We start from the raw sequence: 27,287 nt of genomic DNA, 5'->3' as shown, positions 1-27,287 counted from the left end.
AGTTCTCAATAAGCAACACATGAGGAAACCTTTTAAATACCACAAACAACAACATTCTAAGCACTGTTTAAAACAAACTAACACATTACTTTAGAGTACATATGCTTCCTACCTATATATAGATACTGTCATTTTCCATCAAAAGGCAATTAACAGCAGGCTAAAGAGGAACTGTAACTCAGTAAAATCTTTGGAATTGTTGCATGTTGCGTTTAGATTTGAGTTCAGTATATATATATATATATATATATATAGTCTAGTGAGTGTGTGTAGGAACAGTGCAGATCTACTAATCTAGGTAAGAGACAAATAAAACTTGATTTGATTTTGATTTATTTGTCTGTCATGCCAAGTGCAATTATAAACAATTTCAGTATATTATAAACAATTGCAGAATACCATGGCATAAACATGGTAGCATTTTCTATGTAAACTAACAAACGTATAACCGTGGGAGTTCCAGATGTACACAAGTATTGATATTTTACAGCCGTGCTCACAGTGCAGCTGGATCTTATGACATTGGCTTTGATCCTCCAACTACTAAAGACCACACTGCCCTTTCCTTTCCCACTATTTCCCCCTGCACTGAACAACAGCAGAATGACACTAGTGCTCCAGAGCTTTCTCAGGGGAAGGGGAACTCACGTCGAGGTGCTCCAGGGTGAAGATGACGGGGTCAGACACGAACACACGGCTGGACTCCTTGGTGATGGAGGCGGCCAGGATGTGCGAGTTGACAGTCAGGTCTGAGAGGTTACGTCCTCCTCCTCGGAGCGTGGCGTTCTCTGTACTGAGGAACTGGCCCAGGTGCTTGTAGAGGACAAACACCAGCTTGGCCACACCTGGGAACAAAACAGAATAAGATTTACGGTGGCATTGTGAACGTATAAAATTGCTACTCATTTCTATCCTTCAGCCACTTTCTCAGTGAAGGACAATTCTCCTTCAGCATGATCACATTCATTCATTCATTCATTCCCCCCTAGTTACCGTTTTTACTGTTGACTTTGACTGTGTTTGCAGACAGCTGAATGGAGGCTCCACCCTTGCTGGTCTGGGGGAACCTGAAGTCCTGCACCTGGCCGTCTGTACTGAGCACATACACGTCCAGCACTGGAGAAGGACAAGAAGAGGGGGAGGTAGAGGGGGAGGAGGGAAAAGGATTCGGGAATGTTGGTGGTATACATTACTAAAAGATCACGTTTCAATCAGTGATTTATAGATACACTAGATGACTGATAGGGGGTGCTGTGTTGAAGCCACCGTACCTCCATCTTGGCACACCCCACCAGTGTAAAAAATATTTTGGAAGCTATAGAAATGCATTCATTAATGTCTACATTCATTTTTTGCCATGCTTATTCTTTTACAGACATCTTAATGCATACTTTTAATTATATTATGTGAGCTAAACATAAACATAAAAATATACAGTACCAGTCAAAAGTTGCGACACACCTACTCATTCCAGAGTTTTTCTTTATTTTTTTTTACTATTTTCTACATTGTAGAATAATAGTGATGACATCAAAACTATGAAATAACACATATGTAATCAAGTAATAACCAAAAAAGTGTTAAACAAATCAAAATATAGTTTACATTTGAGATTCTTCAAAGTAGCCACCATTTGCCTTAGTGACAGCTTTGCACACTCCTGGCATTCTCTCAACCAGCTTCATGAGGTAGTCCCCTGGAATTAATCTCAGTTAACAGGTGTGCCTTGTTAAAAGTTAATTTGTGGAATTTCTTTCTTTCTTAATGTGTTTGAGCCAATCAGCTGTGTTGTGACAAGGTAAGGGTGGTATACAGAAAAAAGCCCTATTTGGTAAAAGACCACGTCCATATTATGTCAAGAACAGCTAAAAAAAACAAAGAAAAAATGACAGTGCATCATTACTTTAAGACATGCGGGTCAGTCAATACCGAGAATGTCAAGAACTTTGAAAGTCTCTTCAAGTGCAGTCGCTAAAACCATCAAGCGCTATGATGAAACTGGCTCTCATGAGGACCGCCACAGGAAAGGAAGACCCAGAGTTCCCTCTGATGCAGAGGATAAGTTCATTAGAGTTACCAGCCTCAGAAATTGCAGCCCAAATAAATGCTTCACAGAGTTCAAGTAACAGACACCAACATCAACTGTTCAGAGGAGACTGCGTGAAATCAGGCCTTCAAGGTCAAATTGCTGCAAAGAAACCGCTACCAAAGGACACCAATAAGAAGAAGAGACTTGCTTGGGCCAAGAATCATCAGCAATGGACATTAGACTGGTGGAAATCTGTCCTTTGGTTGAAAAGTCCACTGTGTCTTTGTGAGACGCAGATTAGGTGAACGGATGTGGTTCCCACCGTGAAGTATGGAGGAGTAGGTGTGATGGTGCTTTGCTGGTGACAATGTCTGTGATTTATTTAGAATTCCCACTTAAACAGCATGACTACCACAGCATTCTGCAGTGATACGCCATCCCATCTGGAAAAGCAGACAACAAGTGCTTAGCATATGTGGGAACTCCTTCAAGACTGTAGGAAAAGCATTCCAGGTGAAGCTGGTTGAGAGAATGCCAAGAGTGTGCAAAGCTGTCACCAAGGCAAATGGTGGCTACTTTGAAGAATCTCAAATATAAAATATATTTTGATTTGTTTAAACACTTTTTTGGTTACTACATGATTCCATATGTGTTATTTCATAGTTTTGTTGTCTTCACTATTATTCTACAATGTAGAAAATAGTAAAAATAAAGAGAAACCCTTGAATGAGTAGCTGTGTCCAAACTTTTGACTGGTACTGTATATACATAAAAAAATCTTAAAGTATATATATTTTTTTACATTACTAATGTTACTGTCCCCACTACAACAACAAAAATACTTAAATACATGTAATTTTGTCCTTGAAACATGTAATTTAAATATTGTAGAATTCCATTCATTCCTATGGCGACCGGTGGCTTTAAAGCATCTCAATAGCCAATACATAGAATCAGCAATTAAGTGTTTATATACATCATTGGTTTCAATAGCAACACACAGTGTTAAATAGAGCTCTGATATAAAGGTTGGGAAGGGTGAAACAAGAGAGCAGCCATGTCCAGTGTTCCTGCTACAGAATCCAATCAATATCCCATCCAGCGCTATTTACTATAAAAAACAATGCACTAAGCTGCTCCCTGTAACCCCGGTCTACAGAGCTCCTCAGGGAGAAAGAGAGAGATCACACCACCATACAACCTGCTGCAGATAAAATGTTTTACCATTTCTTTCCCCTTTGGTCTCACACACACACACACACACACACACACACACACACACACACACACACACACACACACACACACACACACACACACACACACACACACACACACACACACACACACACACACACACGCTTGGAGAAATCTGTTGAGGCCTTGTGTGCTAAAAGCACATAAACTATGCAAGTATCCATGGTGCGTATAGACATAAATGATAATTTTGCATTAGCATGGTGCAGTGTATAAGCTTTTCCTTATCTGCTTCTATTTACCATTTACTGAGAAAGGGTTAAGGCAGGGTTAGAGGATATAGCTACCATATAGAATATGAAATTATTCAATTGATTTCTTAGATTTTCCATGAGGAGACTGGACAGCTCATCTTGCAAGGCGAGCGGGGAACTCATAACCATGGAACAAAGAGGCTTGTGTGGGAAAATGACAGTTCACTGCACAAAGCTGACTTAAATGAATGAGATCACATTGCTAATAAACTGCCTGTGAGAACATATTAGCTTGCCTGGCGCTGAGCGAGACATCAAACCTCCTACTGTGACTTCAACTAAATGTGGTCTTTTTAAAAACCACTTTGCCTTTCTCCTGGAGGAATAGCTGTCCAGGTTCTTTTTCTGTCTAGAATGAGAAGCCCACGGAAACTAACATCAGTATCTTTCTACAGAATGGTTGTGAATGTTAACTTCCACTTCCTTGGACATAACAAACTGTTGTAAAAAAGCACATTTTACTACTGAGGTCAAAGTCATTTTCTTCCAAGACAGAGCCACAGTTCAATTAAAATAATAATTAAACTGTGGATTGTAACTGGCAGACGTGTCTGTCTCGTTTTTCCTTTTTATGAGTGACGGGCAGGGAGGGTAGAGAGAAGAAAATAAACATACTGATATTGTCTGCAGGCACTTTGACTACAGCGGGTTCAATCAGGTTGTCGGCAAGGACGAAGGCTCCTTCCTCCAGGGTATCCAGTAACATGGTGGCGGCGTGCGTTTGCTCCGTGGAATTCATGTCTTCCCAGGACTTCAGGGCTTCCGGCCTCAGGAGGTTGTCAACCGTATCCACAATGGCCTGTATCCGTGGAAACAAATGTCAGAGTTTGTTGCTTTTTTATACCTCATAAATTCTACAACTGTCTGCAGCAGAAAGGGGGCACGGAAGGCATATTATGCAGATGGCAAGCAAGGACAAGCAAATCAACATCAACAACTAAACAATTTAATAAATAAGATCACTGGCATTATAGGATGATATGAAGATACATTTAAATTAAAACATCACTTAAAGATGGCATGGCGGTCACAGAATATAAACTAAAGGAAGTTGTCTCCCCACTTTCCTGGTTTAGACCCATATATTTTCTTTTGAATAACAAAACTGTGCCAGAGGGGAAGTTGGAACACAAACCAAATGTTTTTCAAATGAATGGAGCAGTTCTTTCTCAATACTGCTCTCTTAGTTCCTGTTCTAAAACATCTTACTTTTCCCAAAGAACAATTATCTTCCTCTTCCCTAACAATGAATATATTCCATAACAGGATCTGATGATAATGGCCTTGAAATGTGCAGTTTTCCCTTCCTTGAGGCGAAATGGTATCAAAAAACGGAATGCATTTGTTTCTTGGGTAGCAGTCGAAGTAAAGAAGGGGATAATTCTGCTTGTTTTCAATGGCAATCTTTTTATTTCCTGCTTGGCTGATAAGCAGTAAGTAAGCAAAACATTCCAAACCTTCTAGAAAAAGTATCATATTTTGATCAAAATGGAGGTCCCTGTGACCCTGTGCAGGAGAGTTCATGACTTCCATGTAGTTTAGCATATCTATATCCACACAGCAGCACTAACGCTAGCCCCACTGATGACTCCCATGTAGTTTAGCATATCTATATCCACACAGCAGCACTAACGCTAGCCCCACTGATGACTCCCATGTAGTTTAGCATATCTATATCCACACAGCAGCACTAACGCTAGCCCCACTGATGACTCCCATGTAGTTTAGCATATCTATATCCACACAGCAGCACTAACGCTAGCCCCACTGATGACTCCCATGTAGTTTAGCATATCTATATCCACACAGCAGCACTAACGCTAGCCCCACTGATGACTCCCATGTAGTTTAGCATATCTATATCCACACAGCATCGCTAACGCTAGCCCCACTGATGACTCCCATGTAGTTTAGCATATCTATATCCACACAGCAGCACTAACGCTAGCCCCACTGATGACTCCCATGTAGTTTAGCATATCTATATCCACACAGCATCGCTAACGCTAGCCCCACTGATGACTCCCATGTAGTTTAGCATATCTATATCCACACAGCATCGCTAACGCTAGCCCCACTGATGACTCCCATGTAGTTTAGCATATCTATATCCACACAGCATCGCTAACGCAAGCCCCAATGACGACTCTTATGTAGCTTAGCATATCCATAGCCACACAGAAACGCTTGGCTAACCCCACAGATAAACATAGCCATTGGCATAATTACCCCACAAATCCATATCAACCCATGGCCCAATAAACCAGAGACAATTTAACCACAGGTGCCATTAACCACAGCAGAGGTCCAGGCTACACTATAGTGGTAATTAGGAAATAAAAAAGTCACTCACTGTACCAATTAGTGCAAAGCTGTGATTATCATCCACACACACACACACACACACACACACACACACACACACACACACACACACACACACACACACACACACACACACACACACACACACACACACACACACACACACACACACACACACACACACACACACTAATTGACCATAGGCACAATTACACTGTTGCCTGGATTAACCATTGGGGGGATTAAACACAATGATTTATACATACACTAGATGACTGATGCGGGCGCTGTGTTGAAGCCCCGTGCCTCCATCTTACCACTCCCCCAGCATTGTAAAAAAAAATATTGGAAGCTATAGAAATGCATTTACTAATATCTATATTTGTTTTTGCCACATTTATTTTATTACAGACACCTTAATGCATACTTCTAAATTGTTTTATGTGAGCTAAACATTTTTTTTTAAGTAGAATTTTTTTCATTACTAATGTTGCTGTCCCCAGTATAACAACAAAAAATACTTAAATACATGTAATTTTGTCCTTGAAACATTTAATTGAAATATCGTAGAATTCCATTCATTCCTATGGAGGACTGCTCCTACTGGGGAGTACCAATACATTGCATCAGCAATCCAGGGTTTATATACATCATTGATTAAACCCTGTAGTCCCTCGCTATCAAACCAGATTGATGATTAACCAATGACCACAACATGTAAACAGACCACACAGCATGGCTACCATTATTACATAGAGCTATGATAAGCTTACAGTCCAGCTCTGAATCGGATACCTATAGTGTCTGTCTGTGTCTCTCTATGGGGGAGTGCTGACCCTTCAGATGGGATAGATAGAGCCTCTGTTAAGGACCACACACACAACATCTAACGTTGATCTGCCGTTCGTTCGGGTGCGCTGTGCTTTAGGGACCACCCGCTGCTGGATGTCTGACTGCGCAAATTACGGCAGGCACTGTTCAGAGGTGATAATTACTCTCGGCTGGCAAACGCTATTGGTGTGTCCTTTATTGGACTGTGATGGGGGAGTCAGAGAGGGGATAGGGAGGATAGGAGAGAGGAGAGAGGAAGAGAGTCAAGAGAGGAGAGGGGTGTCAGAGAGAGGAGAGGGTAGCGTCAGAGTAGCAGTAGTGATTACAGGCCTAGGACCATTACACCCAGACAAACAGAGAAACACTCAACGGTCCTCCCTCCTGGCGAGAACCCCCCTTCCCTTGTAGGCGTGAAGGAGGAACAAAAAATGAAACAAATTCATGTCTCTAATTTGTGACAGTGTTAAAATAAAATAAAAACTGTTCTGATTGAGTCCTCTTTTATTCTCGCCTGGGTGGAGGTCGCACAACGCAACAATCACAAGGGTGTTACCCAAGATGCCCCACAGCGAACAGGACATTCTTGGGTGGTGGTGGTGCTGCTGACTTCACTAACATTGTCTATTGATGGATGGTGATGCATAAAGAAGACAGCCTTAAATCAAGTTGACAGAGACATATCCCAATTTTTCACAGTAAAAGAAACCTCAGTAAAAACAGCCCTAACTCATCATGGTGAAGATTGCGCCGACCAGTCAAACAGAGACTGATGCGAGAGACATAAGAGATCTGAGAAGGCTGGGTTGTGCCGTGTAAGACAGGCCCACTTTGTGTTTACGCCAGAGCCGCTTCTTTCAACAGGACCTGCTCTCACATTATAAACTCGGAGCAAAGGAAAATGACATGGAGAGAGAAAGGAATTAAAAGACCCAACATCCGATATGAACATAAACACATTAATGGGACTGAACATGAATCCATCAGACAAACACAAAAATGTCAGCGAGAGGAAGAACATGGAGACGCTGAGAATGGTAAAGTGTAAGCAAGTGAAAAACTGGGTACACTGCCACTTTGATCACACTTACGGGTGACAGGGAGGTACAATTACGGCCGTGGGAAGGCAATTACTCATACAACGCACAAGGAGCAGACAGGAGATGGAGGGAGGGATGGAGAGAGGGATTGAGAGAGAGGGGGATGGAGAGAGAGATAAGTGATAGAAGGAGAGATATTAAAGATAAGGCAAGACATATTGACTGACAGACAGGCAGGTAGGCAGATAGACAAACAGACAGGTGAGTTGAGAGGTAGAGAGATGGATGGGCATACCGACAGGCTAATAGACACACAGGCAGATAGACAGGCTGGCAGATGGACAAGCAGAGAGAAAGGTGGACACGTTGTGCATACAGACAAGCCAACAGATCATCACAGACGGACAGACAGCCAATGGCATAGCGACACCAATGCTACTGAGCATATTGTGGATACTTTAAGAGGCAACGGTGTCTATGTGGAACCAGCAGGTATACAGTACCTTCATATATGCCCTGCAAGTCCTCTCTCTCTTTTGAAGCTTTTTAACACAAAGAGAAGATCAAGAACAAGAGAAACACCATTAGGAAGCAAAAAGCTTAGGGGAAAGAAAGAGGATAGTCTGTGTCTTCAGAAAACACATATCCTAAAATACATCACTTACCCAACTCGAATCAGGAAGGAAATTATAATATATAAACCTTATGTTAGGTAGATGAAATAAGAAGCTCACAATATATTATGTAGCACATTGTAAATGTGTTTCGGAAGCTGTATCTGAATATGCATCTAGCTTACATGACTACAAGGTCTTGGCTGGCAGAGACAAAGCTGCACAGCATAGCGTTGTAGAGGGGGAATTGCTGAGATTAAATTCCTATGCTTTGCATTAACGATGCTTTATAAAGCATTGAGACAATAAACAAAGCCAGAGGGGGTCATTTGGATTCCATGGCACTGAGGTTATAACAGTCTGCCAGCTCTGGGTTTTATTTAGAGCCTTTGTCGGTCTGTCTCGGTCTCAGTCAAAAGAGACGGATTCATTATTCCCACAGCTAGCTAAGTCGTGGCTGAAGGAGTGTAGCATTGTGCTGTTGTAAGACAGTACAGTCAGAACATAGACAGAAAGGTTCAGTCTATGACTAGCTACAAAGGTAACAAAAGAAAACACTACGCATGTGCATTTTGGTCCAAATCCACTTTGCTTTCACCTTTGCGTTCTGAATAGCACTGTAAAACTGTCATTCATTTCTATGACTGTGGCAGTTAGGCCTTAAGATTCCTGCTTGGGCCTTTCACTCAGAGAGACATGGTAAGTGCTCTGGAGGAGGGAAGGCAGCTCTGTTCTTGCCTGTCTGGTGGTAGAGAGGAGAGTTATTCTTTGTGTTGGCTAGCAGGGGGCTGCTATCCATTAGCTCTTAGAGCTGCCAGGTGAGAAAGCTGCATTTCAGAACCCAGTAATTTCTAGGAAAAGGTGGGGCTATGGCTGGAAGAATATGCTCCCTCCCTACCCTCAGCCACAGCTCCCCCTAAGGGCTGGGGCTGCCTTTCCTCAGGTGGGGATAGGGGCAGGAGAGGAGGGAATACTACCTACCCAGATATATACACGCATGTTCATACAGTATATGGCACTCGTATTAACTAGCATACCTGGGGTCACATACAGTGCATTCAGAAAGTATTCAGACCCCTTCACTATTTCCACATTTTGTTACGTTACAGCCTTATTCTAAAATGGATTAAATAAAATAAAAATCTCATCAATCTACAAACAATACCCTATAATGACAAAGCCAAAATTCAGACCCTTTGCTATGAGACTTGAAATTGAGCTCAGGTGCATCCTGTTTCCATTGATCACCCTTGAGATGTTTCTACAATTTGATTGGAGTCCATCTGTGGTAGATTCATTTGATCTTATATCTATCCTACTTTGCCTTTCTAAGGTCTTCGAAAGCCAAGTTAAATAGATCACCGACCATTTCGAATCCCACCGTACCATCTCCGCTATGCAATCTGGTTTCAGAGCTGGTCATGGTCACCTCAGCCACGCTCAAGGTCCTAAACGATATCATAACCGCCATCGATAAGAGACATTACTGTGCAGCCGTATTCATCGACCTGGCCAAGGCTTTCGACACTGTCAATCACCACATTCTTATCGGCAGACTCAACAGCCTTGGTTTCTTAAATGATTGCCTCGCCTGGTTCACGAACTACCTCTCTGATAGAGTTCAGTGTGTCAAATCGGAGGGCCTGTTTTCCGGACCTCTGGCAGTCTCTATGGGGGTACCACAGGGTTCAATTCTCGGGCCGACTCTTTTCTCTGTATATATCAATGATGTCACTTTTGCTGCTGGTGATTCTCTGATCCACCCCTACGCAGACGACACCATTCTGTATACCTCTGGCCCTTCTTTGGACACTGTGTTAACTAACCTCCAGATGAGCTTCAATGCCATACAACACTTCTTCCATGGCCTCCAACTGCTCTTAAATGTAAGTAAAACTAAATGCATGCTCTTCAACCGATCGCTGCCCGTCCGTCCAGTATCACTACTGACTTAGAATATGTGGACAACTACAAATACCTAGGTGTCTGGTTAGACTGTAAACTCTCCTTCCAGACTCACATTAAGCATCTCTAATCCAAAATTAAATCTAGAATCGCCTTCCTACTTCGCAAAAAAAAGCATCCTTCACTCATGCTGCCAAACATACCCTCGTAAAACTGACTATCCTACCGATCCTTGACTTCGGCGATGTAATTTACAAAATAGCCTCCAACACCCTACTCAACAAATTGGATGCAGTCTATCACAGTGCCATCCGTTTTGTCACCAAACCCCATATACTACCCACCACTGCGACCTGTACGCTCTCGTTGGCTGGCCCTCGCTTCATACTCGTCGCCAAACCCACTGGCTCCAGGTCATCTACAAGTCTCTGCTAGGTAAAGCCCCACCTTATCTCAGCTCACTGGTCACCATAGCAGCACCCACTGCCAATGACTGGAAAGAACTGCAAAAATCACAAGAAGCTGGAGACTCATATCTCCCTCACTAACTTTAAGCACCAGCTGTCAGAGCAGCTCACAGATCACTGCATCTGTAAATAGCCCATCCAACTACCTCATCCCCATACTGTATTTATTTATTTATCTTGCTCCTTTGCACCCCAGTATCTCTACTTATACTGGTAGTATCTCTACCAGTATCTCACATCTACCATTCCAGTGTTTAATTGCTATATTGTAATTACTTCGCCACCATGGCCTGTTTATTGCCTTACCTCCCTTATCCTACCTCATTTGCACATGCTGTATATAGATTTTTCCACTGTATTATTGACTGTATGTTTGTTTATTCCATGTGTAACTCTTTGTTGTTGTATGTGTTTAACTGCTTAGCTTTATCTTGGCCAGGTCGCAGTTGCAAATGAGAACTTGTTCTCCTGTTAATCGGGGGGGGGGGGGGGGGGCTTGGGTCGTCTGTGGAGATGGGAGAAGGACAACCATCTCTGCAGCACTCCACCAATCAGGCCTTTATGGTAGAGTGGCCAGACGCAAGCCACTCCTAAGTAAAAGGCACATGACAGCCCGCTTGGAGTTGGCCAAAACGCACCTAAAGGACACTCAGACCAGACAACAAGATTGCCTGGTCTGATGAAACCAAGATTGAACTGATGAAACCAAGATTGGCCTGATTGACAAGCGTCACGTCTGGAGGAAACCTGGCACCATCCCTACAGTGAAGCATGGTGGTGGCAGCATCATGCTGTGGGGATGTTTTCAGTGGCACTTACAGGGAGACTAGTCAGGATCAAGGGAATGATGAACAGAGCAAAGTACAGAGAGATCCTTGATGAAAACACCTTCTCCAGAGCACTCAGGACCTCAGATTGGGGCGAAGGTTCACCTTCCAACAGGACAACGACCCTAAGCACACAGCCAAGACAACGCAGGTGTGGCTTCGGGACAAGAATGTCGGAGCCCGGACTTGAACCCGATCAAACATCTCTGGAGAGACCTGAATAGCTGTGCAGTGACGCTCCCCATCCAACCTAACAGAGCTTGAGAGGATATGCATAGAAGAATGGGAGAAACTCCCCAAATACAGATGTGCCAAGCTTGTAGCATCATATCCAAGAAGACTCGATGCTGTAATTGCTGGCAAAGGTGCTTCAACAAAGTACTGAGTAAAGGGCCTGAATACTTATGTAAATGTATATTAAAGTTTTTTTTTGTATAAATAACATTTCAAAAACTGTTTATGGAGTATTGTGTGTAGATTGATGGGGGAAAAACAATTTAATACATTTTAGAATAAGGCTGTAACGTAACAAAATGTGGAAAAAGTCAAGGGGTCTGAATACTTTCCGAAGACACTGTATTGTTTTATATTACCTTGTTGAAGCTCCGCCCGGCCGAGTCCTTTTCGCTAGGCCGTAGCTCCTGGAGCTGAGCATCCAGGATGTCAACCAGCTGCTCCATGAGACGCACTGATGAGCTGACGTCACCGGCGAACACCGGGCCCTGAGTGTGGTGGGCCAGCTCATTGGCTAGGTTAGCCGCGTTCTCCCCACTACGGATCTAGAGTTGGAGAAAAAACGTAAATATTAATGGACTGTTTAAGCTTTTAATTACTTGTTTCTTACTAAATACAGATGTAAGATCTGGATTTGATCACTCTTTTGTTGCTGCAGCTTTTCCTGCGCCGGAGGAAATGCAGATGAGCTTCTTGACTGCATAAATTCACTGAAAACCCGCACTAACACACAGTTATATTAACAGTATTACACTTTCCATGTAGCCTCATTTTGACCAGATAATAGCCTAACCACCACTCATGCAACACTGGACTAAACGTTAAAATCCTGTTTCTGCAGGATTATTTAGCTGCGACAATACAGGTCAAATGAAGATCCTACATCTGTACCTGGAATGTGGTATGTTAACTATGTGATAACAATGGATACTGCTGATTTAATGTGGAGAAAGGAAGAAAACAGCACAGCAGGAATAGGCTCAGGGTCATTGGTGCAACGTCTCTGGATGATAGGCATCACAGTGTCAGACCAGTATACAAGTAATGTATCATATACTGATTAAAACTCAAATCAATATTAAATGCTGCAAGCTATAGGCTACAGAGAGGAATTCAAAGTGGCAGAGAATTTTTTTACAGAGAAAAGTGCATTGAATGTGTATTTTTGTTCACATCTACAAGTCATTCAGCGGAATACAGAATGTATGGGCAAACCACATCTTTAGTGTTGCAACCAACAAGATGCTAATACAAATACACTTTTCCCTTTCAGATAAAGAAGTAGAGAAACGTTGGTGTTTTGTTCCTTCCCTCCCTGCCTGCCACCCAGGAGCCATGGGAGGACACTGCTGACCAACCTTTTGTGCCACTTGAGCGACCCAGTGGGAGGTACAGTTGCTGAGGTCGGGTCCCTTTGGGTTCCAGGTTCCCCCTGCTACCGTGCAGAGGTAGGAGGCGATGCCTGGAGAAACACACAACAAACAACAGTTACACAACCCTCTATTGTCTGTTTTTATTGTGTATTGAACAGTATGTGTGCATTTATTTGCGTAACTTTTTGTGATGTTGCTGAACACTGCCATCTTGAATACACGGTTATATCCCCTGCAAATGAGATTGTATGACAACGAGAAAAGCCTGTTTAAATAAAGGTTCAATAGAAATAAATGAAACAGAGTCAGGACATCTCTTTGTCCTGCTACTGCTCCTGTCCTCTTACTTACCTGGCTTCTGTAGAGCAGGACAAACAAATGACTGAGGACAGCCATGGTAAAAAAAAAAAAGTATGATGTGAAACATGGTTGACCAGTAGGAACTAGGAAGATTGCCAGCTTTGTAATGTCTAACTGAGTGGACACTACACAGTGAGAGATTCTCATACATTTCAGCTGTATACTGTAGGAATCACTGTCTGTGTCCTTATAGTCTAACTGCGGGTTGTCAATTAATAAAATGCTATATATATATATATACATATTTATATTACTGCATTCTTGTCAACAATGAACAGTGTTGCCATAGTCTTACTACCTATTGGTACGCCTTCATGTCCGACATGTCTGCATTCCATACATTGCATTTCCATATTATTGAAATAACAATGATAACTCATCCCCCTCATGCCACCTACTGTTTTTTTATCTTCCTATATTGTCTGTTTTGACAGTTCATTCATGGAATTATTTACTATTTGGCACTATTAGCATATTGTAGGTAATGAACATTACATCTTGGCACCTGTCTAATGTATGGAAAGCTATATGAAAGACAATGTGTAAACATACTAACATGTTCATACAGAGGAACACACACCACACACACTCACACACTCCCTCCCTCCCGGTTCCTGATAGTACCTCTGGTTCCTTTGGGGCAGGGTCTTTCCACTGTGGCTCCAGTGTGTGCCTGGGGCCAGGAGATACCCCTCCTCATCGCTCCCTCACAGAAGCGCCTGGGGGTGGGAGGGATCTCTGGGGTGGTGGGGTCAGCTGTACCATGGGGGTCCTCCGCTGGTTTACCCGCCTCTCTCTCTCTCCCATCCCTGGGGTCTGCTGGAACTGTGCTGTTAACTGGGACCTTGACTATGACCATGGTGGTGGTGATGATAGTGGTTGTCTCAGGCAGGGCCGAGGAGAGGGAGACATCTTCTATAGTTGGCACTAGGAGAAGAAGAGAGCAGAGAGAAAGTGGAGGTTATAGCTTTAATAAAACCCAGCCTTACCTTGAACTCCCTTTATACCTTTCAGACATACATCAGATATAACAGTCAGCAGGGAAAGTTCAAGGTAGTTTCAGTGTTTTAGTTCCACACCGCTTGGAGGGATGGCTGCTCTATGCTCTACTGAGTCACGTCTACTGGAGAGTCTACAGCAGCACTCAGGTATTACTCCACACTACTCCTCCTCTCTGTTCTGTTCTGTTAGGAGGAAACCTGTAAACACTACCTCAGCTATTTTCACCTTTACCCAATCTTGAAAATAACAGGAGGACAGGTAGTGTAGCAGCATCTGCCTGGCCTGGCTCTGCTTGGCAGTGATGTCCTTCTTGAGGGAGAGTCAGTAGGCTGATTAATATCAACAAGGAAGACAAAGCCTGCCTGCATTTGACTATTTTCTCCTCCCTTTCATCTCTCCCCTTGATAAAGCCGACGTAAGAAAAATAAACTGGAATGCTCTGGGCAAAAACCATACATCAGCTATAATGCTCAGCTGCTGTATTCAATGCACAGCTATAAAGAACATCTCTGTGTGTGTGTGTGTGTGTGTGTGTGTGTGTGTGTGTGTGTGTGTGTGTGTGTGTGTGTGTGTGTGTGTGTGTGTGTGTGTGTGTGTGTGTGTGTGTGTGTGTGTGTGCGTGCGTGCTGTGGTCACCAAGAAGGTGTGGTCCCTAGGCCTTTTCTACAGTGTCTACCCATTTGTGTGGTCACAGCACTGTGAATGTACAGTAGAATGAATGAAAGAAAATAAGAAAATAGATCAATAAAAACAGTATGCGTACAGCCTGCGTATGAGCATGATGACTACACTGGCTGCCTCTTGCCTGACTGATTACATATCACAGCCACACGATTGCTAGCGCTGATAAGAGGTGGCTTCCCACAAGGAGGTCTGCTACTCTGAGAGTCCTGCAGTGCTCTCTTCAGAGGCCCAGGGAACAGGCAATATCTTGCTATCTGACGCTCCATCATCAGACACATATCTCCATTTCCTCCCCACCTGAATGGTGACAATGCCCACATTTAGCGTCTGGGCTCTGAAGAGACTCGTCGTCTTTGTTTAGTGTTTCTGTTTCAGTGGAATATTGAAGTTCATAACAATGTCCTGTCTGTGTCTGTCTGTGTTAAGGAAAAAAGAGCTGAAAGTGCATAACCAACAATACATTAAATCTAGCATGACGTGGTTCTCAGAAAAAGAGGGTAAAAAAGGGTCCCAGGCAGCGACACATTTCTATTTAGAAATGTCAGGCAGGATCAGTCAGCCGTGTTGCAGTGTTGTTGTGTTATGACATTTCACTCAATGACCTTTTCTCCCATGGCAGAAGCAGTGTTTAATTGGGCCGTACTCATTCCTTCATTGTGCGTCCGTCTGTCTGTCAGCCACACACTCAATTGCTCGTTCACACATTTCTGAGCACTAAGTAACTATGCAAATGGAACTGACATATGTCCAGTTTATTGTTGTGAGAACAGATGTTGAGAGGATCTTATAATCTGAACAAAATTATAAAGGCAACATGCAACAATTTCATCGATTTTACTGAGTTACAGTTCATATAAGGAATGCAGTCACTTAAAATAAATTCATTAGGCCCTAATCTATGGATTTCACAACTAGGCAGAGGTGCAGCTAAGGGTGGGCCTCAGAAGGCATAGGCCCATACACTTGGCATCAGACCCACCCACTGGGGAGTCGGGCTAAGCCAATCAGAATTAGTTTCCCCCCAAAAAAGGGCTTTATTAAAGACAGAAATACTGGGCTGGCATGGTTATACGTTGTCTGCGGTTGTGAGGCCGGTTGGACGTACTGTCAAATTCTCTAAAACTACGTTGAAGGCAGCTTATGGTAGAGAAATTAACATTAAATTATTTGGCAACAGCTCTGGCGGACATTCCTGCAATCAGCATGCCAATTGCATGCTCCCTCAAAACTGTGGAATTGTGTTGTGTTACAAAACTGCACATTTTTAAGTGGCCTTTTATTGTCCCCAGCACAAGCTGCACCTGTGTAATGATCATGCTGTTTAATCAACTTCTTGATATGTTACACCTGTCAGGTGGAGGGATTATTTTAGCAAAGGAGAAATGCTCACTAACAGGGATGTAAAACTAATTTGTGCACAAAATTTGAGAGGAATACGTTTTTTTGTGTGTATGGAACATTTTGGGGATTTTTTATTTCCGCTTATGACACATGGGACCAACACTTTACATGTTGCGTTTATAATTTTGTTCAGTGTAACTTCCGGTCTCTCTGTCGGTGTCCCTCTCTCTCTCTACCACTCTTTCGGTCCCTATCCCAAGTGGCTGTGAGAAACTAAATGCTTACGGAAACTGCAAAATACCAGCATACTGAGAAAAACACTCACACTGCAGTGTCACTATTCTCTGTGCACCAGTCTAATGTACGCTCTAGAGACTATTATAGCTATTGATGTGCACTGGAATTCTGGTTTAGTTGTAATTTGGAAGTGCCTGAGTGTGAACCCCTGACTACCTCCTTTCTACAGCGATAGACAGATGAAGGGAATATTTTTTTAGAAAAAAAACAACAACTAAAGAAATAGAATCTAAACCACTTGTCAAAGAGGCCCATTTTCCTGTTACATTTCTCTTGATGTCTCCATCCACCGCCCGGCCACACACTACAATTTTCTTTTGATTATGATGAGCCATTTCACCAATGGCGGTTGAAAGCCGTGTGTCCTCTGCTAGCATTCAGCCCAAAGAGGGGCCATCTCAATTAGCTGTCATTTCACTCAAAAGCCTAAAGGTTCAATGCAGCTCTTTTTATCTCAATATCAAATAATTTCTGGGTAACAATTAAGTACCTTACTGTGATTATTTTTGACCGTTTTAATTCAAAACAAACAAAAATATCTTCTTAGCAAATAGCAATATCTCAAGCAAGAATTTAGCTAGGAGTGTCTGGGAGTGGTCTGAGTGGGGAGGGGAAAACTGAAAACTAGCTGTTACTGGCAGAGAACTGGTTTGTGACTCCTTATATTAACTAATTTACCGCCTGCTGATGTCAACAGGCAGGCCAAAACTCCCTCCCAAACAGCTCTTACACTAAAAGGGCATTATCATAATTTTCACAATTTCACAGTATAATTCCAACCTCATAAGCCCAATTCATATGGGATTTATTTTACTGGGGGAGATAGAGTTATGTAATTATGTGCACAAGCACAAATCACCAGATCAGTATTTTTTAAGTCAAGTTCTTCCACACGATCTCAACAAACCATTTCTGTATGGAGCTTGCTTTGTGCACGGGGGCATTGTTATGCTGAAACAGGAAAGGGCCTTCTCCAAACTGTTGCCACAACAGTTCTTGTGCTGACGTTGTTTCCAGAGGCAGTTTGGAACTCGATAGTGAGTGTTGCAACCAAGGACAGACCATTTTTACGATCTACGCGCTTCAGCACTCGGTGGTCTGAGCTGGTTTGGCCTTCCACTTTGCGGCTGAGCCGTTGTTGCTCCGATACATTTCCACTTCACAATAACAGCATTTACGGGGCAGCTCTAGCAGGGCAGAAATTTGACAAACTGACTTGTTGGAAAGGTGGCATCCTATGACGGTGCCACATTGAAAGTCACTGAGCTCTTCAGTAAGGCCATTCTACTGGCAATGTTTGTCTATGGAGACTGCATGGCTGTGTCATCGATTTTATACACCCGTCAACAACGGGTGCGGCTTAACTAGCCGAATCCACTAATTTGAAGGTGTGTCCACAAATGTTTGTATATATAGTGTATGAAGGGGATACATGTTTTAACTTTCACAGTGAATGCTTTCGTTTCTAAGTTTTGTGCCAATGATTTGAACATCGGCAAATGCAGCAGTAAAAAACATTGAGCCTATTTAATGTAACCCTTGCGGTTAATAGATTGTTAAGCAGCATTTACAACTGAGCTTCATTTGGGGAAATTACAAGTTCACTTTCTCATCCATAGCCTAAAAACACATCTCAAGTACAAGTGCGCTGTTTAGTTCACATCTGCAGGCTGGGGGAATTAAGGACGTCTTCTACCGCGGATCGCAAAAATATGATCACATTTCTTCAATTCAAATATTATGGCGACAGTATACCAAAGATGATTTGGTATGGTTTAGAAACTTGGGAGCCAAGCTGGAGTTCAGTGTATCCTGTTATCACCTAGACACGTTGAAATATCTCCAGGCCTAGAATAAAAACCTCCAGGCTTCTGTAATAACTGTCAATTTATTTTAAAAAACTGTCCGTTTGTAAAGAATTTATCCCATCCGAATCGTCCTCTGAAATAACAGACATTCTGGGGTAATAATTACACAAAAGTTCTCTAGTAATACCATAGAGATAGAGGACTAATCGTTGTATCTGTGCCATTATAGCGTCAGCGCCACTGAGGCAATCTCCATTTTGAAGTAGTACAATTTGTTCTTCACGATTGGCTTATCCCTCCTGATAACACGCTTGGACATGCCTCCAAACAGTGTCACCAGGAGGGATCAACCAATGAATTTGGAAGTCCCACCCAGTTGACTACATTAAAATGGTGGAAGCCCTCAATGGAGCCTCCTTGCTAATATGGCCTTTTGGCCACTAGAGGCCTCAATCATTTTCTATGACTAATACTAGTCCCGTGCGAATAGGGCTATAGTGTGAAAAATATAAAAACACAGGAAATCATATTTTTGACTGCACTGGGCCTTTAAATTCTCTCTTGGTGGGAGGCAGAAGCCTAGGACACTCTGGGTGGCATATGTTTAATCTGTTATAAATAACACGAGGTGCTCAGAGGCTGAGCAGCACTAGATTATTTTTTAGGAAGTTCTGAAAACTGAATAGAAGTAACTAGATAGAATGGAATCGAGTGCAGGACACTGGGAAAGCAAAGGAAATACTGTCCACTGAAAAACGTGTCAAAACTAGATACAACTAAATAGAATGAACTAGACAGAATACATCGCAAATAGAAGGGACCTTTGAGGATGGAGGAAAGGGTTAATTAAGCATAAGCAATACCCTTCACTAAAATTCAAGATGATAAATGTAGATAAAGTTCCATATTTTAACATCTTTCGAAAAATGAAATAATAATGAAATAAACCATGATAAGATGATCAGAGGCATAGCTATGCTGTTTGTCTAAGATAGCTATTTCTGTTAAAGGCCTAGTCCCCCCCCTCATAAAAGCCAGATTTCCCATGGCTCTGGAGTCTGGACATGTTTGCCATTATCTCTGAAGAATTGGGAAAACGCCGTGAAGGTTATCTAAGAAAGTTTGACAGGGAAACAACATAATAATGGGCTATCACCATCAGTGTGTCTGTGGTCTGCAAGAATCAGACATCTTCTGACTTCTGCAGAAACAAGTTATTTCAGTCTTTACCACAATTTAAGGTTTGTTTTGAAATCAATGATTGGTGAAATGAAAGGGTTGATTAAATAGTCAACCGACTGATTGAAAATGTAAAATACTGGAGTGCCACTATATCAGCGTAACAATATATCCAAATAATTAAGTTAAGTCTCAGTGAACTTCCAAAACTCAGAATCCTCCTAACTTCAAACTTGAGGGCGTTATGACATTATCTTAATTCACACAGTATTTGTCTAAGTGTGAATGTGGCCACCTACGTGGACTGCAATAAGAAGACAAAACAGCCTGTACCAAACTGTTGGACGTCACGCCAACGCACCACCATCCTACACTGCAACCCCATGAATAAGGAATGGTGTGAGGGTGAGTGTGTCTGAATATCTTAAACTTAAAGGAAGTAAACAGCAGTACTTGTGAGCCACAGTTTTGGTGTTGCTTTTTTGAAGATCCCTACGCCAGTAGCTAATGATAGAGAAACAACACCCAGAAGACATGAATATTACATTAGTTTGTTTTTATGCAGTCTCACCCTGCTCTGCTCGAGCCTATGTGAGGCGCTTATGTGAACATCAGTCCTGTGTAGCTAGTAGCTTCGGTAATGGGTCTAAGTGAGCCACCTGGTCACATACTGTAGCCCTTTTATACTGCCCTGGGAAGACAGGTTTTTCCAGACGTTGCCTTTAGTACAATTTGGAATAAATTATGGGTCTTCCTGGCAGAAATGGGCAGAAATGACTGCCATCACACAGTGGATGAAGTGAATAAGTGAAAGGTGTAGGTTGTTTTCTTCCTAGTGTGTGCTCATTACCTGTATTTATTGGACTAGAGCAAATACCACGTCCAGCATTGGAGTTGCATTGCTGTGTGCGTTCTTGACACTTGTTCTTAAAGATCAAGAGACAGAAAAAGCCCTGCCACTGCCAACCAGACAGGTTCTGGAGCTATGTGTTCGGATTTACAAGAGTTGAAAATGAATGACACCTCATACCTCCGGCAGGGACACCAGCCCATGGACCCACTTTGAGATGTGAGGAGAAAAAAGGAGGTGGCTAGCGGCACAAGCAAAAAACATACTGTATTATTTCATGTTCACTTCAGCTATCAACAGCCTCTCTTCCAGTTCTTTAAATGTCCACTTCAACAAGTCAAAATATTACAATCCACTAATCATGAAGTCAGACTCATGAAGACTTGTGCCATGTCAACAAGAGGAACAAATGGAGTTGTTCCAACCATACGCTTGGCACCTTGATCCAGGACACACACACACACAAACATGAATCTCCTTGCTGATGTGTTAATTCCTCCTGATCCACCAAGTGGCATGGACCAACCCATGAGATCTGCGTACATATTCCCTTTGTTTCTGCGCTTCTAAGAGTATAAAGGTCAATCCCCAAAGCCTCACTGTGTGTCTGTCACAATACAATGTATTAATGAGCCCAGCAAGTGCTTCATCATGCCACACTTCAATGTTTAAAAAACATCAAAATCAATATGCATAACTGAGTTTTATAAGCAGCCATATAGAATGAGCCGAATGTCGATATGATATTAGCAAGCTTTGTAAGGCAGAATAAGATTTAAGCCATTAGAATCTCACTTACTAGCTTTTTCCAAGTCCATGTACAGATGTAGGATCTTCATTTGATTACCATGTTGCAGGAGAACTTTCCTGCCTAGTGTACTTGAGGTTTAAAAAGGCTTCTGAACCCCTACAAAAATGTAAATCAATTATAATCCACATAATAAACATTTCCTGTTGCTGCAGGTTTATTTTCCAGCTGTAGCAAACTGGCTCAAATTAAGATCCTACATCTGTATGCAGCAGCATGGCCTTCCTTCTGCCTGTGTTGTCGGATCTCTCCATGTGGCTTAACCCTACATTTCTCCAGCGGCACTGCTCCTTTCATTGAAGCCATGAATTGAACGCTCAAATTGAATGCTTCTCAGATCAATGCTACCTCAAAAGCAAATTAATGTTCTCCCTTCGTTACTTTGAAATGCTCCTGGCAATTATAGTCTCCCCTGATTAGTCTTTTGAATTCACTGGACCGAGACCCAAGTCGATGTCTTTGAGGCATCTCAGACAATACCTTCTAAGTGTCAATACAAATGTTGTAATGGGCGACACTAAGGGATGCATTCTATTGGCACGTCGGAGCAAAACAATCTCTTAAATAGTGAGTCTTCTTCTTAGGAGTTGGAACCATCAAAATATTGATCACTGGTGTGGTGTCTGTGTGTTGAGAACCTTTGTGTTTTAACACTCATAACCGTGTAGTGAATTCAAATGAATCCTTGGCGTTTTCAATATATCTTTGAGGAATTAGACAGGTATCAAATACATAACATGCTTGTTTTTTTACATAGTAATACAAAAAAAGTATCAAAACTATATATAAAAATACTACATAGGCCTCCCGGGTGGCGCAGTGGTCTAGGGCACTGCATCGCAGTGCTAGCTGCGCCACCAGAGTCTCTGGGTTCGCGCCCAGGCTCTGTCGCAGCCGGCCGCGACCGGGAGGACCGTGGGGCGACGCACAATTGGCCTAGCGTCGTCCGGGTTAGGGAGGGTTTGGCCGGTAGGGATATCCTTGTCTCATCGCGCTCCAGCGACTCCTGTGGCGGGCCGGGCGCAGTGCGCGCTAACCGAGGGGGCCGGGTGCACGGTGTTTCCTCCGACACATTGGTGTGGGTGGCTTCCGGGTTGGAGGCGCGCTGTGTTAAGAAGCAGTGCGGCTTGGTTGGGTTGTGCTTCGGAGGACGCATGGCTTTTGACCTTCGTCTCTCCCGAGCCCGTACGGGAGTTGTAGCGATGAGACAAGTTAGTAATTACTAGCGATTGGATACCACGAAAATTGGGGAGAAAAGGGGAGAGAAAAAAATATATAATAATAATACTACATAAACATTTCGAAACATTATACAATTATATATATATACACACACACACACACACACACACACACACACACAGTTGAGGTCGAAAATTTACATACACCTTAGCCAAATACATTTAAAACTCAGTATTTCACAATTCCTGACATTTAATTCTCATAAAAATTCCCTGTCTTAGGTCAGTTAGGATCACCACTTTATTTTAAGAATGTGAAATGTCAGAATAATAGTAGAGAGAATGATTTATTTCAGCTTTTATTTCTTTCATCACATTCACAGTGGGTCAGAAGTTTACATACACTCAATTAGTATTTGGTAGCATTGCCTTTAAATTGTTTAACTTGGGTCAAACATTTAAGGTAGCCTTCCACAAGCTCCCCACAATAAGTTGGGTGAATTTCCGCCCATTCCTCCTGACAGAGCTGGTGTAACTGAGTCAGGTTTGTAGGCCTCCTTGCGCACACATGCTTTTTCAGTTCTGCCCACAAATTTTCTATGGGATTGAGGTCAGGGCTTTGTGATGGCCACTCCCATACCTTGACTTTGTTGTCCTTAAGCCATTTTGCCACAACTTTGGAAGTATGCCTGGGGTCATTGTCCATTTGGATTACCCATTTGCGACCAAGCTTTAACTTCCTGACTGATGTTTTGAGAAGTTGCTTCAATATATCCACATAATTGTCCTCCTCATGATGCCATCTATTTTGTAAAGTGCACCAGTCCCTCCTGTAGAAAAGCACCCCCACAACATGATGCTGCCACCCCCGTGCTTCACGGTTGGGATGGTGTCGGCTTGCAAGCCTCCCCGTTTTCCTCCAAACATAACGATGGTCATTATGGCCAAACAGTTCTATTTTTGTTTCATCAGACCAGAGACATTTCTCCAAAAAGTACAATCTTTGTCCCCATGTGCAGTTGCAAACCGTAGTCTGGCTTTTTTATGAAGGTTTTGGAGCAGTGGCTTCTTTGCTTGGCAGCCTTTCAGGTTATGTCGATATATGACTCGTTTCACTGTGGATATAGATACTTCTGTACCAGTTTCCTTCAGCATCTTCACAAGGTCCATTGCTGTTGTTCTGGGATTGACTTGCACTTTTTGCACCAAAGTACATTCATCTCTGGGAGACAGAACGCGTCTCCTTCCTGAGCGGTATGACAGCTGTGTGGTCCCATGGTGTTAATACTTGCATACTATTGCTTGTACAGATGAACATGGTACCTTCAGGCATTTGGAAATTGCTCCCAAGGATGAACCAGACTTGTGGAGATCTACAAAAAAAAATTCTGAGGTCTTGGCTGATTTCTTCTGATTTTCCCATGATGTCAAGCAAAGAGGCACTGAGTTTGAAGGTAGGCCTTGAAATGTATCCACAGGCACACCTCCAATTGACTCAAATTATGTCAATTAGCCTATCAGAAGCTTCTAAAGCTATGACATCATTTTCTGGAATTTTCCAAGCTGTTTAAAGGCAGTGTCAACTTAGTGTATGTAAACTTCTAACCCACTGGATTTGTGATACAGTGAATTATAAGTGAAATAATCTGTCTAAACAATTGTTGGAAAAATTACTTGTGTCATGCACAAAGTAGATGTCCTAATCGACTTGCCAAAACTATAGTTTGTTAACAATTAATTTGTGGAGTGGTTGAAAAACGAGATTTAATGACTCCAACCTAAGTGTATGTAAACTTCCGACTTCAACTGTATGTATGTATGTATGTATGTATGTATACATACATACACACACACACACACACACACACACACACATACAGTGCCAGTCAAAAGTTGACACACCTACTCAATCAAGGGTTTTTCTTTATTTTTCGACATTGTAGAATAATGAACATCGAAATCAAATCAAATTTTATTTGTCACATACACAGATGTTAATGCGAGCGTAGCGAAATGCTTGTGCTTCTAGTTCCGACCATGTAGTAATATCTAACAAGTAATCTAACAATTTCACAACAACTACCTTATACACACACGTGTAAAGGAATGAATAAGAATATGTACATACAAATATATGGTTGAGCGATGGCCGAAAGGCATAGGCAAGATGCAGTAGATGGTATAGAGTACAGTATATACATATGAGATGAGTAATGTAGGGTACGTAAACATTATATAAAGTGGCATTGTTTAAAGTGACTAGTGATACATTTATTACATCCAATTTTTTATTATTAAAGTGCCTATAGATTTGAGTCAGTATGTTGGCAGCAGTCACTCAATGTTAGTGATGGCTGTTTAACAGTCCGATGGCCTTGAGATAGAAGCTGTTTTTCAGTCTCTCGGTCCCAGCTTTGATGCACCTGTACTGACCTCGCCTTCTGGATGATAGCGGGGTGAACAGGGAGTGGCTCGGGTGGTTGTTGTCCTTGATGATCTTTTTGGCCTTCCTGTGACATTGGGGGGTGTAGGTGTCCTGGAGGGCAGTTAGTTTGCCCCCGGTGATGTGTTGTGCAGACCTCACTACCCTCTGGAGAGCCTTACGGTTGTGGGCGGAGCAGGTGCCGTACCAGGCGGTGATACAGCCGGACAGGAAGCTCTCGATTGTGCATCTGTAGAAGTTTGTGAGTGTTTTTGGTGACAAGCCGAATTTCTTCAGCCTCCTGAGGTTGAAGAGGCGCTGCTGCGCCTTCTTCACTACGCTGTCTGTGTGGGTGGATCATTTCAGTTTGTCCGTGATGTGTACGCCAAGGATGTAACGGTGTTCCTCTTCCTCCGAAGAGGAGGAGCAGGGATTAAACCAAAATGCAGCGTCGTGATAAGACATGATATTTATTAAACAAAATAACAAAAAACGAATGTAGACAGACCTGGACTACGAACTTACATGTAACACGAAGAACGCACAAACAGGAAAAATGACTACATAAAACGAACAAACAAACAAAACCGAAAACAGTCCCGTGTGGCGTAACATACACAGACACTGACACAGGAGACAACCACCCACAACAAACCATGTGAAAACACCTACCTTAATATGATTCTCAATCAGAGGAGATGAAAACCACCTGCCTCTAATTGAGAACCATATCAGGTACCCATAAACCAACATAGAAACAGAAAACATAGACTGCCCACCCACACTCACGTCCTGACCAACTAACACATACAAAAACTAACAGAAAACAGGTCAGGAACGTGACATAACCCCCCCCTTAAGGTGCGAACTCCGGGCGCACCAGCACAAAGTCTAGGGGAGGGTCTGGGTGGGCATCTGACCACGGTGGTGGCTCAGGCTCTGGGCGAGTTCCCCACCCCACCATAGTCAATCCCAGCTTACGTTTCCCCCTTAGAATGACCACCCTCCTATTACACCCACTTACTTTAACGAGTAACCTCAAGATAAGGGGCAGCACCAGGATACGGTAGCTCATGACAGAGAGGTAGCTCAGGACAGAGAGGTAGGTCAGGATAAAGAGGTAGCTCAGGACAGAGGGGCAACTCCGGACTGAAGGGCAGCTCCGGACAGAGAGACAGCTCTGGACTGAGGGGCAGTTCTGGATAAATAGCAGCTCTGGGCTGAGGGACAGCTCATGGCTGGCTGACGGCTCTGGACGCTCATGGCTGGCTGACGGCTCTGGACGCTCATGGCTGGCTGACGGCTCTGGACGCTCATGGCTGGCTGACGGCTCTGGACGCTCATGGCTCGCTGACGGCTCTAGCTGCTCATGGCTCTCTGGCGGCTCTGGCAGATCCTGTCTGGTTGGCGGCTCTGGCAGATCCTGTCTGGTTGGCGGCTCTGGCAGATCCTGTCTGGTTGGCGGCTCTGGCAGATCCTGTCTGGTTGGCGGCTCTGGCAGATCCTGACTGACGAATGGCTCTAGCGGCTCCTGACTGACGAACGGCTCTGACGGCTCGGGACAGACGGGCGGCTCTAACGGCTCGGGACAGACGGATGGCTCAGACGGCGCTGGGGAGACGGATGGCTCAGATGGCGCTGGGGAGACGGATGGCTCAGATGGCGCTGGGGAGACGGATGGCTCAGATGGCGCTGGGGAGACGGATGGCTCAGGCCGGATGAGGCGCACTGTAGGCCTGGTGCGTGGTGCCGGAACTGGAGGCACCGGGCTAAGGACACGCAACTTCAGGCTAGTGCGGGGAGCAGGGACAGGGCACACTGGATTCTCAAAACGTACTATGTGCCTGGTGCGTGGAACTTACATGTACTACGAACTACGAACTTACATGTAACACGAAGAACGCACGAACAGGAAAAATGACTACATAAAACGAACAAACAAACAAAACCGAAAACAGTCCCGTGTGGCGTAACATACACAGACACTGACACAGGAGACAACCACCCACAACAAACCATGTGAAAACACCTACCTTAATATGATTCTCAATCAGAGGAGATGAAAACCACCTGCCTCTAATTGAGAACCATATCAGGTACCCATAAACCAACATAGAAACAGAAAACATAGACTGCCCACCCACACTCACGTCCTGACCAACTAACACATACAAAAACTAACAGAAAACAGGTCAGGAACGT

At 43.2% G+C, this 27,287-nt stretch overlaps 1 protein-coding gene across 9 annotated transcripts in view; it reads right to left on the bottom strand.

Annotated features, from left to right (window-relative positions):
* LOC139550625 (adhesion G protein-coupled receptor L2-like) overlaps nt 1-27,287 on the bottom strand; it is a 132,533-nt gene that overhangs the window by 28,213 nt on the left and 77,033 nt on the right. For 7 of the 9 annotated variants that reach the window (XR_011670095.1, XM_071361632.1, XM_071361633.1 and 4 more), the window contains exons 6-12: nt 14,138-14,440; nt 13,139-13,242; nt 12,140-12,325; nt 8,237-8,275; nt 4,156-4,339; nt 994-1,116; nt 649-845 (exon numbers count right to left, since the gene is read on the bottom strand). Coding sequence is in view for 8 of the 9 variants with exons in the window: in XM_071361632.1 (XP_071217733.1) it covers nt 649-845; nt 994-1,116; nt 4,156-4,339; nt 8,237-8,275; nt 12,140-12,325; nt 13,139-13,242; nt 14,138-14,440 (1,136 nt within the window). In the remaining variant the exon portion in view is untranslated. The remainder of the gene's footprint in view (nt 1-648; nt 846-993; nt 1,117-4,155; nt 4,340-8,236; nt 8,276-12,139; nt 12,326-13,138; nt 13,243-14,137; nt 14,441-27,287) is intronic. The other 2 variants (XM_071361629.1, XM_071361631.1) reach the window with 1 other exon arrangement.

Source organism: Salvelinus alpinus, chromosome 23, assembly GCF_045679555.1.
Source record: "Salvelinus alpinus chromosome 23, SLU_Salpinus.1, whole genome shotgun sequence".
Taxonomy (NCBI): domain Eukaryota; kingdom Metazoa; phylum Chordata; class Actinopteri; order Salmoniformes; family Salmonidae; genus Salvelinus; species Salvelinus alpinus.
The sequence above is the reverse complement of the archived record's forward strand: the minus strand, read 5'-3'. Positions and strand labels throughout refer to the sequence as shown.